This window comes from Filicampus tigris, chromosome 4 (assembly GCF_054856515.1).
Source record: "Filicampus tigris isolate MCC_2025a chromosome 4, RoL_Ftig_1.0, whole genome shotgun sequence".
Lineage (NCBI taxonomy): Eukaryota > Metazoa > Chordata > Actinopteri > Syngnathiformes > Syngnathidae > Filicampus > Filicampus tigris.
Window position 1 is genome coordinate 13192721 of NC_141220.1, and position 18021 is coordinate 13210741.

Below are 18021 nucleotides of genomic sequence, written 5' to 3' on the forward strand. Positions count from 1 at the left end.
ACTGCCCAGCTCTGGGCATTTATAATGCATAATACAATACAATACAATTTTATTCATATAGCGCATTTCATAAGGTGGTGAATATGCTGAATCCTGGACCCCAGAGCAGACGTGATCATTAAACCAAAAGAGAAAAATCCCAAGTACAAAGCTGAAACACAAAATGAAAAACTACTCAGACAGAACAAGAAATAACAAAAAGAGATGGACAGAGAAGTGGTGGAAGAAAGACTACTATGAGACACTGGTGACAAGAAATAGAATAAGTCAGGGTCAAACTTCCTCTTCTACTGCATCAAAACATCCCGCTGAAGATTATTGACAGCAAGTGGCACCGCCCACCAGTGCTCCCGAGGTGACTGTAAATAAAAAATGAAATGGTAGAACAATAGGCAGTAAAACACTGTCAGCTTTTTCTGTCCAAAATTGCACTATTTGTGTTTGAATAGAAAGATGCGGTATACTAAGAGATGGGCAATTCAGGAAGTAAAACCCTGCCACAGTTTGGCTTTAGCCACAGGTGCTTCTACTTAACCGACAGGTAAATGAGCTCCCTGAGTGGACCTGGATTTCCCATCTCTGGATGTACTGTGTCTCCTTGAATTTTCTGGTAAAGACTAAATGGTACATTAAACAAAACATTAACATGAAGCTGTGAAGTCGTTACTGCCAGTTGCTTTTGTAATTATTGCATACACATCTGAAATGTCAGTGTTTGCGGCAGAAACAATTTGCATGGGCATTTTAATGTAGGCTAAGAAAATATATTTTGCTCTATTCTTTTGCTTGCTTTCTTTGTTGGAAGTTTGTAAGTTTATATTCTAGTTGTTTATTTTCTAATATATTTACTTTGAGGGGTTGTGGTTCTGCAGTCCTTCTTGCCTCGGGCCCCCAGAGGATGTAGAAACGCCCTTGCTTGTGGGACAAAGGATTGTAACTCATCTATTACATTGTGGTTGCCCAAACCGCAACAACTCAGCCTTGATACATCATCGTACTTTGTACTTATTGATCGGCTCCTGTTCTGACAAGGAATGCTAAATGAGATTTCTCACCCTCATGAGAAAAAACACCTGTCTGGCCACAGTGTGTGCCCCCACTTAGGTTTAGTTCAATGAATAATTTGGCTCACTGAAGGCATTTTCCAAGTCAAAAGATGTTTGGGTTTTGGAAGTCCTTTGATATACAGTATAAATAGTGTTAAGTAAGTTCAAATAAGTTTGAACTTGAACTCCAAAATAGCATAGACCCCTTTCCGTTCTGCGTCGTCAAGACACGCATTTTGTTGTTGTCTCGGACTTGGTTCAGACTCCTTGACTCAGACTTGTTTCGGACTCTCAAAATATTTTTATCGATTCAACCATTACCACTATGTCTTTATTTCTGAAAATTAGCGTCCTCCTTGAAATGAAGTTTTTCAGGTTATCAAAATAGGCGTCTGATTGGTTAACATGACCTTGAGCGCCAAAGCACGCAGTCTTATTCTTTCAAGTCAGGTCAACCAACAGAGGGGTAAAATTCTTTGTACCAGCTATCGAGAGCTGGCGTTAGCCATAATGTCTTAAAATATATATATATATTTGGACATTTGGAACTCTGTTACTGAGCATAGCATAGCTGAGTTTATGTGGTTTGTAGAGTAAATGATTCTACTTTCCAATAACCATTGACTGATTCATTGAACGTGTAAGATGGAATACATTTATGATCAGACTCCAACCGTCAACCAATGTACAAAATTGTGTACTCTATTGAATACCTGCCAAAAAGAAAAATCGAAATCTTTCACTGAAAGTTTTGGTCTATTAGAACAGTGTATTGACGACCATGCCGGTCCTCCAAAACACCAAGACAACAGGTGAATCAACATGAATAACTATCAGTGTAAGTAATGCCTCTTTAGCAAGCTTCAGCATAGTTAATTACTGTAAATTGTCAGAGGAGCAGCTGACAGATTTGAGGTGAGATGCCTCTACTGTGTTTTCAACATAATGCAGAAATTGATAAAATAACTAATAAAACACGAGGGTTTGTAACTGTAGGAACAAATAGCATTTAAAAGTTTAAGTGATTCAAAGATGACAGACATCTTTCTTCCATTGCCAATATACAAGAATAATTTATAAAATACTAACTCTAACACATGTACAACTCTCAGACAAAATGTGATGGTGGATTAAGTCACACCTCATGTCAATTAACTTGCCACATGTACAAAGAACATAAGACATTTAATAACTTTGGAAGTAATGTAAAGTGCTCTCGACTCTCAGACCATGTGAGGCACATGTCAGCTCTAAGCAATATGTTTGATTCCCTGCAGTCACGGTATGACGTGATTAGCTGTTCCTGTAAATGGCAGGCTAAAACAGCTGCCCATCATTTGCTGGACGTTAATAATGTCGCTAACTACTTAATGCTAATCATGGCACAGCCTGACAGTCGTAATGAAATTCATTTTGGTTCAATCCGTGTTTGGTCCAGCAATTCCATCATGTTTTATTGAATCAATCAGTCGAAAAAAAAATATATATATACTTTTGTGAAAGCTCCACCATAAATGGAAAAACAAAAAAAAAACAAAAAAATATTTTATATATATATATATATATATATATATATATATATATATATATATATATATATATATATATATATATATATATATATAAAGTGACAAAAATCAAGACTGCATCCACAATATTCTTCCTGTCACCTCACTCCCAATAGTCAGACTTCTTCCCTTCAAGCAATTCCTAAGTACTCATCTCTTCAGGACTATAACCATTGCTTCTACACTCTACGTGAGATGGATTAAATTCACAGTATTTCTACAATTACAAATATATCTTTTCCATGGTGTATAACTACACCGTATTTGGGACAACTCATTTAGCTGTCATTTACATATCATATTCTAGAAATGTGTTACAGGACCTTTGTTTTGTAATTTGCATCCTGTAGAGATTTAGAGCTCACAAAATGGAAACACATTCCAGGACGCGTCTAATCTGAGTTAATTCCGCCGAATATAATGCAACCTGTCTTTATTCGTTCAAACTACTGTAAATCCCTTGTAAATGGAATACAGACTGTTAGAAGATCTACATAATTAAAAGTCGTAAGTAATGCGGTGAAGTGGTACCTGGATTACAGTTTTTTCCCATTGCTTGAATACGTTTTGCAAAATTTGGCTCACTGTGTCTAACAGGTAACTAAACCATTCACATCTATGTCAAATTCAAACTCTGCTTTCAAAACCGAACATTTCTTTGACAAAATGATAGCCACTTACATCATATGAGTACACTCTCAGACCAGCAGCAACACACTAGTCTACTTTATATAAAGCACAACAGTCTTTCGTTTTCACTTTTTTATTGACTTCCACAGAAGGCACTTTTTCACAACAGCCATTACTTTGCAGTAGTGTCTTTTCCAGTGGAGTCAATTCAATTAAGGCAAAAATAAAACAAACTGCGCTACTGTAAACACAAAAAACACAACTCTGTGCAAGTGGTCTTTTGAATCAAGCCGTCTGTTGCGGTCTGGCCACAAGATCTCGTCAACATCACGAACAATGTGTTCTCTAGCTAAGCGTCGGGGAAAATATCCCCTTGTGTGCCGAATCCATCCCTGGATTGACCTTACCTGAATGTCTCCGCAGGCCCGTTCCATTGCCTCTTCGACCACTTCCTCCTCTCTCTCTCTGTCCTCCACCACACTGCCTCCATGCTCGCAAAGTTGTCAAAATGGCTTAACTGAGTTTTTTTTTTGTAGCAGGCTGATTGGTGTTCAATTTTGTAAGTAAGTATTTTTAAGTGTGTGTCTAAGTACGTTCAACTAAACAATGTGTGTTATATTTTGAATAGATGTGTTTTCTCACTGGTGCCCTGAGATTACATTTTTTAAAACCGGTTTATGAATGAAATAGTGTGTAGTGTACAGGAGCAAGTGTGTTGCAAAAAAAGAGCAAGGGTGTTCCAGAATTTCAACTAAAGTGCAAAGCAACACTCTTGTTTAAGATCTGGTCACACTTTAAGGAATAGTGACAACAACTTCAACAACTAAAAGTTATGTTACTTTGGTTTAACTCTTTCAAGCACAGTGGTCACAATAATGGACAGTTGTTTAAAAGTTGCTTTCGCCTATATTAATTCATCTAAAAAAAATCTTTATATTATAAATCATATCATCAAATCATAATTCATGCATGAAAGGGTTAAGCATGTGTCTATAGTGTTCAACCAATGGAGAAAACAAAACAAAACAACAACCCATTTATCATAAAACATGATGATTTTCAATTAGCTCTTCCACTCATATTTTACTCACAGAAACCAAGTGTGGGTTGAATTCGAAACCAAGTTGTTAGCATTTTGGGATTTGACATTGCTTGTTTTTTTTTCTCTGATGAATATTTAATTTTTTTTCTGATGAATATTTAAGTTTTTTCTCTGATGAATATTTAAGTGAAGATAATGATAAGTGATTCACGAGAGTTAAAGGCGGGTGAAGCATAAATACAACTTGCTTGATGCAGAAGAGAAATTTTAAACATTACTTGTTTCCCCCCGGTTAAATCATATCAAAGTCGTTGCTGGTGCAAGCGTATTAACAATTTCGCCTAACAGGCCTCCATGACAACCAAGCCTGTTTGATTTGCATCACGAGGAAAAAAACACAGGAGTCTGACCACATAAATACTGAATGAGACTTTCATCAAATCATCTCGCTACTGTTGGTAGTTCTGATGCCTCAATTAAGATGGCAGGGTTGCTGCAATGTGGGAGAACGTGGCTGTGCAGGGATTGTAAATAACAAAATTACTTCTGTATTTACAGTAACATGGAAAGGTCAGGCTATGCTAATAAAAACCTTCATGTCTTACAAGATAACCAACGCACCGAGGTTGACTTCATACATTGGCTTCTATTTGTAATCATAAAAATGGCCTGGGGACATTAAATTGCATCACATACTAAGCTTTGTGCTCACTTAGAATTCAAACAGTGTGATGTTGCATGATAAGAGCCCTGCAACCATCCTTTTGATATTCTTTGCTTTGTGCAGCAAAGCCCACCGCTGACTTCTTGACAAGTTGACCAAGCTCCAGTAATGACTTGAACATGAGAGGCTTTAGTCCCACACAGAATTAGCTTGATAAACATTAATTACATGTAATTCTGGAGAGTACGGGCGTCTGGCGCTAAAATGCTATTCTGGCAGCTGCTGAATTGATGTTAAATCCTCAGAGGCACTAAATTATTCTTTACACTACAGGCAGGCTGTCTCGTACCAAAGAATCATGGAACGAAGCTTCCTGAACTTTGGCTGTTTCCCACATGCAGCTGAGAACAACTTTTCACCTGTGAAGTTTTTTTCACCACAGTTAACACATAAGGCGCCTGGCAACTACACAGTGTTGATTTTAAAGCCATGCTTATGAGAGAAGGTTTTATAATTGAGGCAAGAGTTTTACCGTCATTCTATAATATAATATACATGATGTGCACATCACATGCAGGCAGATTGTCGACTGTTGGAATAAAACACTGACATCCCCAATCTTTTATGACCTCACTCACACAACAAAATCTTCTGTTTGACACCATTTTGTAAAATAAAAAAAATAAAAAAAAGCACCGTGTGGAAGTGACATTGAAATGTATCAATAACAAACTAAGTGGAGTGGAAGGGAAGAATCTTCTTGGCAGTTATCAAAACTGGTGATGATTTGTAGAATGTTAGTGAAAGTTTAAAACAAATAGTGTACAATGCACACAGTGATCGGAAGGAACTTAAACGGCAAAGTCACGAACTGCGTATCACAGTAAAGCCGGGTACACACAAAGACAATCGGGCTGTTTTTGTCCCAATTTTCCTGCTTCTCAACCAAGGACATCAAAGGCCTGATTGTCTTACGTTGTCCTGCCAAGATTATGCTTTGGTCTGAGGTGTGGTAAGAGTTGGGCTGGCAATCTCTTAAATAGTAAATATGTTCACTGTTCAGTATTTACGACTAAAAATATTGATGTGTGTGCGCTAAGATGACCTCCTCTAGCTGTTTGACTTTACTAAATTATCCATAGGTGTGGATTTGAGTATTTATGGTTGTTTTTCCATTTGTGCCCTGCGAATGGCTGGTGACCAGTCCATCTGTACCATATGAATGTGTGCTCATAAAACTTTATTTATTTGTTTTTTATGGCACAAAAATGAAGTTACACTCATTTTTACGCCGAGTGCACGTGCGCCAGTCTACCAAAACAGGGCCACAGGTGTTTACAAACAGCAATCCTTTTTTATTTATTGTAAAAAACAATTACATCAGTTTGTTATGGTTTCATTGAGGGACATTTAGATTCATCCAGTCATCAATGTATTTTAGACAATGACACAACACCTTAATTGAACTGTTGTCATTTGGGGACATTGATAGATATAGCTGTGTGTCATCTGCATTGCCATGATAGGCAACATTGGCGTTCTGAAGAATTTCACCCAAGGGTAGCATATACAGACAAGGTCCTAGGACTGACACTTGAAGGACCCCACATGCCATGGTCATTGGATCAAATTCAAAACTAACCCTTTCCTCCAAGCAGGGCCTAAACTATTTTAGGACGATTCCACTGTATGTTTCCACCCTGTTCAACAGAAAATTATCATCAACTGTATCAAACTTTGCATTGGGATCCACTCAGACTTGAACTGACATCTATCCTGAGTCAGTGTTCAATCTTCAGTGTTCAATCTATAATTACGTACTTTAATAAGAGCCAATTCCATAATGTGATGAGGCTCGGAACATGATTGAAATATACCTCAAAATCCATCTGGGTTCAAAAAATTGCTAAGTTGATTAAAACACTCTTTTGACAATCTCGGTTGAGAAGGGGAGGTTTGAGATTGGTCTGTAATTAACAAAAAGGAAGCATACAACGTTCTTTTTTTAATTTTGAAGTGGCTTGATGACAGGCAATTTCAGGGATTTAGGAAACTCACCTGCCTGAAGTGAGCAATTGATTATATTTCCTATAATCAGTGGCGTGCGCTGCCTTTCAGACATAGGCCTTACATAGCACAAGATTCTTAAAGAAAAAAAAAAGTTACACTGGGCTTGCAATCCTGTGTCAGAATGCGTTGGGAAGTTTACACTGATATAGCAACACAAAGAGCTGAAATCTGATTTGACAAAAAGAAAAAAAAGTATTCGTGATAACCCACAAACAACGGTAAACTGCGCTGCCAAGACACGTGATATTAAATGAAGACAAAAGGCTTTTGAAAATAAATGCATACAGTATTTTACAAATTCACAGAAAGTTTTAAATGCATGTCAGTACTTTTAATAATGTTTAGGCCAGGAGAGAAGGCTTTGAAAGCCTTGACGGCACATCACTGGTTATAACTCAGTTAGCACTTTTTTCACTATAGTACAAATACTACAAATGTTTTGTTTATTATTTTCACAGTTGCCTCATGCACTGCTGCTCAGTCGGCCATCGTCAAAAATGGGATGGCGATCGATAATAGATGAATGTTCATGTTTGAAATGGCATGAGGGGGCGTAAACTTCGAGAAAGTCCGTCCGCTGCATCCCAGTCCCCCCACCCCGTGCCCGTTAACCCCAAAAATTTGGAGGGCATCGAAACCGGCCTTTCGCATCTAGTGTGTAATGAGGGAGGCATATACAGTTGAGGACACAACTGTTTATTAGCCCCTCAAAAAAATGTCATTGTTTTTAAAGTATTTCCCAAGTACTTTTAAACAGAGCAACACATTTTTGACACATCATTTTTAGACATTGTAGTTTTATATAGAAGGCACAAATGATTTATATTAGTACACCACAAGGGTTTTGGATCAAACCCACAACCTTCGGGTTGGGGGATGACCACGCTACCATTGAGCCATGCCGGCCCATTGTAAGATTTTAGGGAGACAGAAAATGCATCTGATTAGCCTTTCGGCCTATGGTTGATTATATTGTTGGTGTAATTGCTGCTAATATCTGCCAATGGCCCGTTCATCATTTGACACAGTTTGAGGGTGTTACTTAACCTTGCTAAGATGCTGAGATGAATGGGAGTGAACATGAAATTTGAGTGGTCATTACAGATGAGGATCTTCTGTTAATAGGTGCTAAATGATCATCTCGGAGGGAATTAATGAATTTGAATGGCTCTGTGGGAAATGGCGGCTGGATGATATTAGTATCATTATTATTGGCTATTATGGTTGCTATTGACATTTCCAGAAATAACTGGCGGGGGGGCTGTAAGGAGAAAATCCTCAATTCTGGCAAAGCTGTAGATCAGCTGGTTATAATTAGGATGTGAAATTAAAATAATTTATGCATGGTTTTGTTTTGAAGGTACAGTGAGTCAGATGAAATGTCAACATGCCTTCAAGTCATTTACTTTTATACTCCACATCATAACCGTATCCTTCTTGCTGGGACTTATCTTGTCCTTGCTTGGAACATCAACACATTGACGCATTTATTTTGAACTCTTGTCAGGTAATTTTGAGTGAGTTTAGTGAGCATATTGTGTACCTTTTTAGTGTTTGTTAAGCATACAAATAAATTGCACAGAGGCAGCATGTGGCAATTTTCAGTAACGGGTTTATTAAATTAGTGCAAAAGACAGACATTACTCATTCAAAATGTCTTCTTTTTCTTTGAGGTTGCTTTCCAATCGAGCCCACACTCCTTCCCCTTGATGAGTGCAGGCAGGAGAGAAAAGATGAACTACGCACCACAAACACACTCTTTGTTTTCTTCTTTTACGTCTTTCTTAGGACTTGAAAAACAGATGAAGAGCGAACAGGGGAGCAAAATTTGAACCTAAGCACATGAGCATTGAAAACTCAAAGACCTCTCACTTTGCAATTCAACACAATAAAAAAAATATAGAAAACACCAGCAAAGATGTTACGATGAAAAAGTCAACACCAACACCAATGGCATTAGAACTAGTGCTCAAGTTCACTGGGGGTGGGGGGCGGAGTGGCGAGGGGAGCAGTTCTCTTTTCGTCACTGTCTGTGTGGGGAACCAATTAAACTACATAAGTTAATCAATACTGAATATCGTATTTATACAATGGTAAAAAATAAAATATTGATGTAATAGTACTTTTTAAGGTACACCATTATACACCGATTCCACTCCATTACAACTAATGCAATAAAAACAGGTAAATTGAAGAAACAACTCCAGAGTTTTTCCGACTTTAAAGGCTTATTGGCTACCACCTTGTCCTAAGAGACCACAAGCACTGCAGACAAAGAAACAGGCAGCTTCTCTCCTCTGAAACAGAGAAACTAGATCAAACACAGTCTGTTGAGAATAGAAAAGAACACATCAAAAAGCCAACACTCTACGCCCACCACGACGGTCTCAGCCCTTGCCGTGTTTGTTGGCATGGGGCTTATGTAGGGGAGCTGGTGTGAAAAACATTCAGGATGGCAGACCAACTCTGCAAAGGGCCGAATAGTGAATTCACTTTGAAAATGATACTGTAGTGTTTTTCCACCATTAATACATACATTTACTACAGCGCTTTTCCCGTTTAATGTCGCAGGCATGTCGATGTAGAATGAGAGGTGGTGCGCATCCTGGACTAGTCGCCTGTCAATCACAAACCCGGCATTTAGGGACAGACTACCATTTATACGCACATTCACACCTAAAGACAACTGAGGCTTCTTTGAACCTAACATAATTGTTTTTGCGCTGTGGGAGGACGCTGGAATATGCAGAGAGAACCCACACAAGCACGGCGAGAACATGCAAACTGCACACACAAAGGCTTACCAACTGTGTTGTCCTCTAGCAGTTTTTATCAAGACTGCCATTGAGACATTAATTTATCATGTTTATTATTGTGGTAGAACTGTCAGCTTTTTATTTTTTTCTTTTTTTTGCATTTTCCTTTCCTCGAGCTCAACGAGATAACTAAAATGATGGCATGATGCAGCAGTTCCACACGATTAAACACAACATCTTTGAATATTGTTATCTTTGTAATGATGGAATTAGTCATAATTTTTCATGTTAATCATCACTGTAGATGGTCCAGCCTATGTAAAGTTTGGGATTGTATAAACTCAAGTATGTCTGGCAGATGTTTGCCATGAGGATGCAAAGCAGTCATTAAAACAATGGAAATTAATCGACTTTATCAGCAGTCGTGGAACATTGATTCAGCAGAATATTGATTATGTGATGGGGTTCAATGTGAACTCAAATCAAATCAGGTCACTTGATGCTGGAACATGCTAAGACAGAACACATTGGAACCAGACTCAAAAAGTAATCATGACACATTCTACTGAAATAGACTTTACAGGCTGACGGTCACACACTGTTTTTGACACTGCAAAAAGTAAGAACCGGAAAGTGTCAAAAATAAGGATTAAATAATCAATGGCGTGCGGGGTAAGTATGGACCGATGAGAAAATGTTAAAGTCAGTCAGACAAAGTAAAGATGATGTGATATTATGTGGGAAAGAGCAATGCGCCAAGGAAAGTAGCGATGAAGAAAAGCAGACAAGTGTAGCGAGAAGATAAGTGATTTTTACACAGCTGTTGAGCTTGTGGGGATTGTGTCTATTGTCATGTATAATTTTTCATGGTGTGAAGACTCCTTCTCCTTCTCTTTCGTCCTCTCTGCCAAGCCAGCGTTGTTTGCGGGAGATAAGTTGTTGCTTTCCGGTGTTGCAAACAGGACCATTTTGCAGAAGCTACAGGCCTGGTGAGACAAGACATGAAGGCAAAAGGTTGAATAGCATGAAATTGCGGCAAGGACAAGGACACAGGAGGTAAACCAAGGTCAGCAGGGAATCAGGTAAATTACATACACCAGGTATCCATGTCGTTTCATTAAATATTCAGTGAGGACACAACAGATGAGAGAGGTTCAGTCTTAGAAAAATACTCCTTTGCACTTAGAAAATGTACTGTATGCATTCTATTCTGCGAATTATAACAAATTCTGCTGTAGTGAGAGGATAAGAAATGTCACCTTGTTCTTGTTTCTTTCACTCGCTCTGACATTCTGCATTATCATTTTGCAGAGACAGACTTGTTTAGAGGGGGGTTCTTATATATATATATATATATATATATATATATATATATATATATATATATATATATATATATACTCTGAAGAGGGCATTGTCTAGCCGTCACTAAGTTCCCGGCCGACCCACGTGGTTCCAGTCAGTCCCTAGTCGGTGACAGCCAATCGGCATCAAGAACATATTTTCATGTCACACGCAGGTGCCGCACAAGCAGATAGGCAGCCAAATAAAGAACAAATATCAAATAAAGACAACAGACATGCACAGTGTGGTGATTGGTGAAATAAAAACAATATGGGTCATGTCATTGCGTCTGTGGGACTGAAAGGTATAGAACACCGTATTATTTTTTAGTTTTCCTTTACTTGGCTGCGTGCCAGGAGTGCTGCACCTGCGTGTGACGTGGTACTGCTAAGTCCGCTCTTGACGCCGTTTGGTTGACTCGGACCGACTGGTCGGGCCTGAAATACAGACGAGAACTCACAGACGGACTGAAGCACTGATGAATGAACACCGTTTTCTCTTTTTTCCAAACTCGGTACCCTTACCACTACAGAGGCCTGGGTACTTGAGGGTTCTGCGCAGGATCTTAGCTGTGTGTGGGGGGGGTGTGCGGGTGTGTGTGTGTGTGTGCGCGTGTGTGCGCGTGTTGCGCGTGTTGGGTGGTGTTCTGTGGTAGTATGACAATTTGTCACAGCAGATGGAATTACAGCACAAGATGTAATAGAACCAAGACAGTCATAGCTATAGACAGAGCGGGCCGACTCACACACACGCACACCCCCACACTGAAGTATGATTTGAAATATGAGGCTTTATCGATCATTTCTCGTCTTCTGTGTGTGACATGTTGGAAGATGGCTGATCTTGAATGAAGTATTTGCTCGCTCCAGCTCACAGCTTTATTCTGCCCTCTCCAGCACTTGGGGCTTCCAAGGAAAGCCATGGAACTCATTAGGTGTGGTGCCAACCGCAGTCGGATTGTGCAGGTGTACCTTATGTTTTGTACTTTTTTTTTTTCTTCTTGTGCTTTTCCTCTAGTGATTAAATACGCCGAAGAGATTATCAGGTCGCATGCGCATGTAAATGTGCACACTCCACTATATTTGATTGTACTGCAACACAACACTCTTGTATGACTGTGATAGTGCAGAGGTACTACACCATTGCATGCACAATTTAATGTACTGATGTAGAAATACTTGTCAAGAGGAGAACAGGTTTCACTTTACAGGCTTACAGCTAAGCCTTTTTGGGACTGCTCATTAAGCGAAGTGCATGTGGTACAATATGGTGTAAAACAGACTGTGTAAGCGGGAGGCAATTTGACATAGCCAGCGTCTTTCGGTTTTTAATGGCCTACTGTCAAATGATGTGTCTTGTGATTCTGTTCAAAGCACAGTATTTCTCTTAACATTGGGGGTCACAGTCCTGCTGAGCCTTGTTTCAAAGGTTGGCAGTTCGCTATCGTTTAGTTGAACTCATTGCGTACCTACAGTACATTATTAACATGACATCTCTTGTCTTTTGTGGTGGTTCTATAGTCAAGGCAAGTCAAATTTATTTATAAAGCCCTTAATCACAAACGACTTTTCAAAGGGCTTCACAGGCCCACAGTTGACAAATATTAACAACATCCCCTTATCTACCCCGCTTCCAGGATAACCAGGCTGCGAGGGATACAGAGTGGGCGACATTTAACACATAATGTGGTGCTAAACAATGTGAACTAGAGCAGCGTGAGAGTCCAATTAATAAGATGAAGTGCTGCAGAAAGACACCTCCGGAGAAGTGGGGTTTCTAGATCAATTTTACTGAGGGGTCCTGGCTGGGGCATAGGATTTTGTCAAAGGGGGCACATTCAACCCGCTGACATTTGTTCATCTTACCACATCACAAAACCAAGCAATCCTGCAACACTAAGCCTGTTATATATGTGTTATTTATAAATTGGGTTGCTGAGACGCTGTACATTCCTCTCCATGGTTCAAAATGGTGACAAAGAAGGATTTCTGCACCATATAGACGAATAGAAAGGAGGCAAAAATTGTGATAGCTCCAGATGATGGTGTTGAGAGATCTGAAGGGAAGAAACTTGAGACTGAGAGTGCTACAGAGGGAAAGCCAGAGGACGTGACACCGGCAGCCATCGACCATCGTTTCTTTTTGCTGTTGTCGACAACAAGTAATGGATATCACTCTTGGAATGGTCCCTTGTTAGAAAATCAGCTTTAATGACTCCGCAATTACCTCCCAGTTTACCCCTGTGCTCATTAAAGTATCTGCAGTCGATTTAATGCAGGTGTGTCCGTTTTCGGAACACTGAAGCTAAAAATGTATTAAAACGACTCTGCACTATTTGAGCCATTATAAGTAGAGCTGCAGTGGAAAAGTGGCAAAACATGTTTTATGGCTTCGTGTTTATGGGATTACCTTACATAAATATGTCCTTATTCATACAAACTGCAGAAACTGGTGACACGATAGATGTTCTAGTGTTGTGACAGGTTCTTACTGATGAGACATGATTGAGCGATTCTAACCTCATAACTGAGAACTCTGTGGTCCCAATTAAATGATCTCAGAGGAACCAGTCAGTATGAGGACTGGCAGTAGCCACTCATCAATCAAGCTTTCATTAGGGAGAAACTACAGAGAAGACGCTTATGAGGTAAAGTGTCACAGACTGAAAGCCTTATTGCATGCAACATTGTGTGGCAAGAATTAAAAGTCATTGTTCACAGACGCTTTCCTTTCAAATTGAGGCTTGGAAAAAAATATGCACATTTTTATTAAGTGAGCCATGCTTGCAGGAAATGGCCTGATAAACCTCACAGCTGGCATTGTTGCCGAAGGGCCGTTTGAAAAGGGCTGAATTAAGTATGGCAACCTGGTGATTTCACTTTATGACTTCCCCATTGTTCTTTATACCCACTTAACCAGTATTTACACATAACATTAAAATTAATATCAATTTGAATATTTTGAAGATACTTATATTAAAAAAAATGAACTAGGAACAAGCTGTAGAAAGTATGGAACTTTCATATGGGACAATATTTTTTTATTACGGAAACTGATGTACTGTACTGTAATTCATTAAAAAACAACAACAACAAAAAACACGTACCATTTTTTCCAAGATTCCAATGCTTAGTTCATAATTCAAAAGTATGGCTTCAATGCATTCACTCACCATTTGTTTGTTAAGGTGAGAATCTGGGCCACATTAGTGACCCAGGTCACAGGTTGCTAAAGCAACCACGCTCATCAATGGAAGGCGGACGGTGTGAACAGCGGCTGTCACATAATTAAATGTAATCATCTTTTCATTCTTTTTTACAGCATATTTCACTATCTCAGGACACTTATTTTGACTGGCAGAAGATGGCTGCAGTAGTCCCCCCAAACCTTTTGTGTTTTTTAAGACTATTCTAAAAAGCAAGAAAATGAATGATTTTCACTGTTCTCCATTTAGAATGAGGTCAAAGGTATTAGCTTTCTCATCCAATAAAGACACTATTATAGGAATAGTGTAGTATGATCTGCCACCATGTTCTAGTTCATTAGCGAATCATGTTCCATCATATTTGATGTGTGCATATCCACAGAAACAAGGTGATTTTTTTTCAGTATTTCAACTCAATGATCAGTCTTCACAGCATGATCTGAGAGCAAACACTCCAATATAGTGTATCCATCCAAAGAAACTGAAAACCATGAAAAGATTCATCTTTCCAAGAGTAAATAAGCCTGTAAACACACTCTCTCTTTCAAGATGGAAAGGGGATTCGTGTAGAGCTGTAGAAGAACAAAAATCGCTGTCGTAGTGAAGTGGAGGATCAGCGAAGACAAACAGCGTGGACTAAATACCCCGGGGATCCAAGGTAAATTAGAGACATTGTGTTTTTGCAGTACTCAGGGGTAAATTGTTTGGTTTTACGACACCATCACAATCCCGCTCTCCTTTTCTCTTGCCATTTCAATATTCTGTGACTCTTGCTGAAATGACAAAGAAAAGCAGAAGCAATCAAGTTTTCTGCAGTGCACCACAGCTTCAGACCAATTTACTGCTACAGCCTGTAATCCTGCATGGACAAGATTGAAGTTTGAGCTTCTAGACCTAAATCGAGTAAAAGTAGGGGAATTCTGTGCACTACATAAGGGAACTGTGTGTGTGTGTGGGGGGGGGGGGGGGGGCGTTGGGGGGGGAACACGTGTGTGTAAGAAACTTCACTTCACAAGTTAAATTATCTTATAGGCATGATTAGTTAAAGTCCAAGCCACCAATCTGTCAAAACTATTTATAGGCTATACTGTCTGTGCTTTCACATTGGCTTCAGCCATACATCTTCAGCTTTAATGGTGTGTTACTTTGCAACACCCGAAAAGCTGTTGAGGAGAGATAATACGTGACCATAAGTAACTAAAACAACATCAGTTTACATGTGCTGTGATAGAGGACAGTGCAGTCCACTTTGTTGCCTTAATATGAAATATCTTGAGAGGATACGACCAAAATACTATCACTTTGGCCACAATTTGTTTGGATTCCTCAACTTGTCGCCAGACAATCGTAGGGCACGCATACACAAATAAGGATTCACACGCAATTTCACACTTCAGAACAATTTCAAGTCTTTAATTAACCTGAGAAGCATGTTTTTGTACTTGGAGAAAACCCACACAAGCTCAGTTAGAACACGCAAACTTAACAGAGGAAAGCCTGCGCCCAAATTGGAACCCCTAACCACATTGTTTGACTCCATTTATCTAAACGTATTTGTCAGGCATATGCCCTCGGAACTACCGGAACTACCGAGGGCATATGCCTCGGAACTACCGAGGGCATATGCCTGACAAATACGTTTATCTCTTTTAATGTAATGACTGTTTTTTTCTCAAAGTCCAAACACTGCTCTATATACTTGTATGTATATGGATAGACTGTACTACACTGTTCTAGTGCCATAAAAGGAGAAAAAAAAGATTTTAATCTCCACACATTCATCTCCTTTTCTCATCCCTTCCCTCTGGCTCTTTCCATTTCCCTTTCTCTCATCTCTCTGTGTCAGGGTCAGAGTTCAGCTTGGAGATAAGGGAATAGAAATAGGATCCTGTGTGGCTCTCTATCATGTTCTCAGATTCAACACTGTAGTGATCAGTCACCTATATCTGTGGCCCAGTGCCGCTGTCTGTGATGAGCTCGGGCAGAAGTCATCTCTCCTGGTGCCCGCTGAGCTTGTGTGCAGAGCTTTTCTGTGTTTGACCTGGAGTCGTTGTCACTCATAACCGACTGTGGCATTGTGAAAAGGGGACACGAGCACTTACTTTTTGCAGTCACATCCAAGCTAACGCAACATCTGCGATCGATCAGCTTGTTGGACAGTGCAAATTAAAGGACATGTGCGCACGCTCAGGGTCAGAGGGGAAAGAATGTGTCATCTGTAGTAGCTATTTGGTTAATGAATGCCACGGTAGATCAGTGCGATATTTGCATGACTGCAGATATCTTTGAGATTAAAAAGAAATGGCAAATAATAATGCAAATGTCACCAATTACCACACTTTCGAAATGCAGAGGCACCTACTGTCATTACAACTGCAAATAAGAGCATTCCTTTAAAGTAGACTCCGACCCGTTTGCTCAGGTTGTCATAAAACTTAGACGCAAGATTTTAACAATCTTGACAACTCCAGATCGGCCTCTAACTTTAAAGTAAAAATGTAGAAAAACTACTCAGCTCAACAACTTCTTTGCAAATAATTAATATTTCCATAAGGTATCAGTCTGGTTTTAGGGTAAACTACATCACCAAGATTGTCCTTGTCAAATTATTAAATCAATTTAGAAGTAATCTTGATTACCATAAATGAATGGTGTTGGTTCTGCTGAATCTTAGTGCCACTTTTGATACGGTAGAGCACACTGTCCTTTTAAAGAGACTAAAATATCTGGTTGGCCTCTCTGGTTCTGTACACAATTGTTTTTTATCCTACCTCACTGACAGAAGTTTTATGGTTGGAGTTGAGATACATGCTCCGCTAAAGTCTATGAAAAAACATGGTGTGCCTCAGGGTTGAATTTTAAGTCCTTAAAGAGGAAGTCAACCCAAACATATTCTTTTCAAGAATATCTTGTATGCAAGCTCACTAGTTGTATCAAGGCACTCTGATAAATATTGCGTTTGTGGAATAAGAGTTCATGGACCCGCTTTTAGCCATCTCTGGGGGCGGCCATTTTGTCACTTCTGTCGTCTAAAAATGACATCACAACTGCTCAGTGCTCAGGTAGCGACCTGTCACGGCTGATCTGTTTTCTGAAGCTGAGCCGTGATTAGTCATTACCTGAGCCCTGAGCAGTTGTGATGTCATTTTCAGTCGACAGAAGTAACAAAATGGCCGCCCCCTGAGATGGCTAAAAACAGGTAAATGGGCTGTCACTTATATAGTGCTTTTCAGCCTTGGGTACTCGAAGCGCTTTACACTGTACCTCATCTACCTACTGATGACGCAGCATCAGAAGCAACTGGGGGTTCAGTATCTTGCTCAAGGATACTTCGACATGGTAACATTGGCCGGGGATCGATCCCACAACCTCCGGGTTGGGAAACGACCACTCTACCACTGAGCCATGCCGCCCCAGGTGGATTTTGCCGCTTAACTCATACTCCACAAACGCAATATTAATCAGAATGCATGTGTTTCAACTAGTGGGCCTGCTGGGAACATATTCTTGAAAAAAAAAAAATGTTTGGGTTGATTTCCGCCCTTTAATGTTCAGTTTATATATAATACCTCTTAGCAGTGTCATCAGGAGACACAAAGTCGACAGGAACTTCCACAACTATGCTGATGATTTGCACCTGTACATCTATGTATCTCCTGATAACACCAGTCTGTTCTTTTTAATTGTGTCTTTGTC

General features: G+C 39.6%; 1 protein-coding gene across 1 annotated transcript in view; it reads right to left on the minus strand.

Annotated features, from left to right (window-relative positions):
* Positions 1–8619: 8619 nt before the first annotated feature.
* The window catches only part of cdh13 (cadherin 13, H-cadherin (heart)), a 311068-nt gene continuing 301666 nt past the window's right edge, over positions 8620–18021 (minus strand). Inside the window, exon 15 of the mRNA XM_086029056.1 lies at positions 8620–10762. Coding sequence (XP_085885182.1) covers positions 10755–10762 — 8 coding nt within the window. The 3' untranslated portion in view covers positions 8620–10754. The remainder of the gene's footprint in view (positions 10763–18021) is intronic.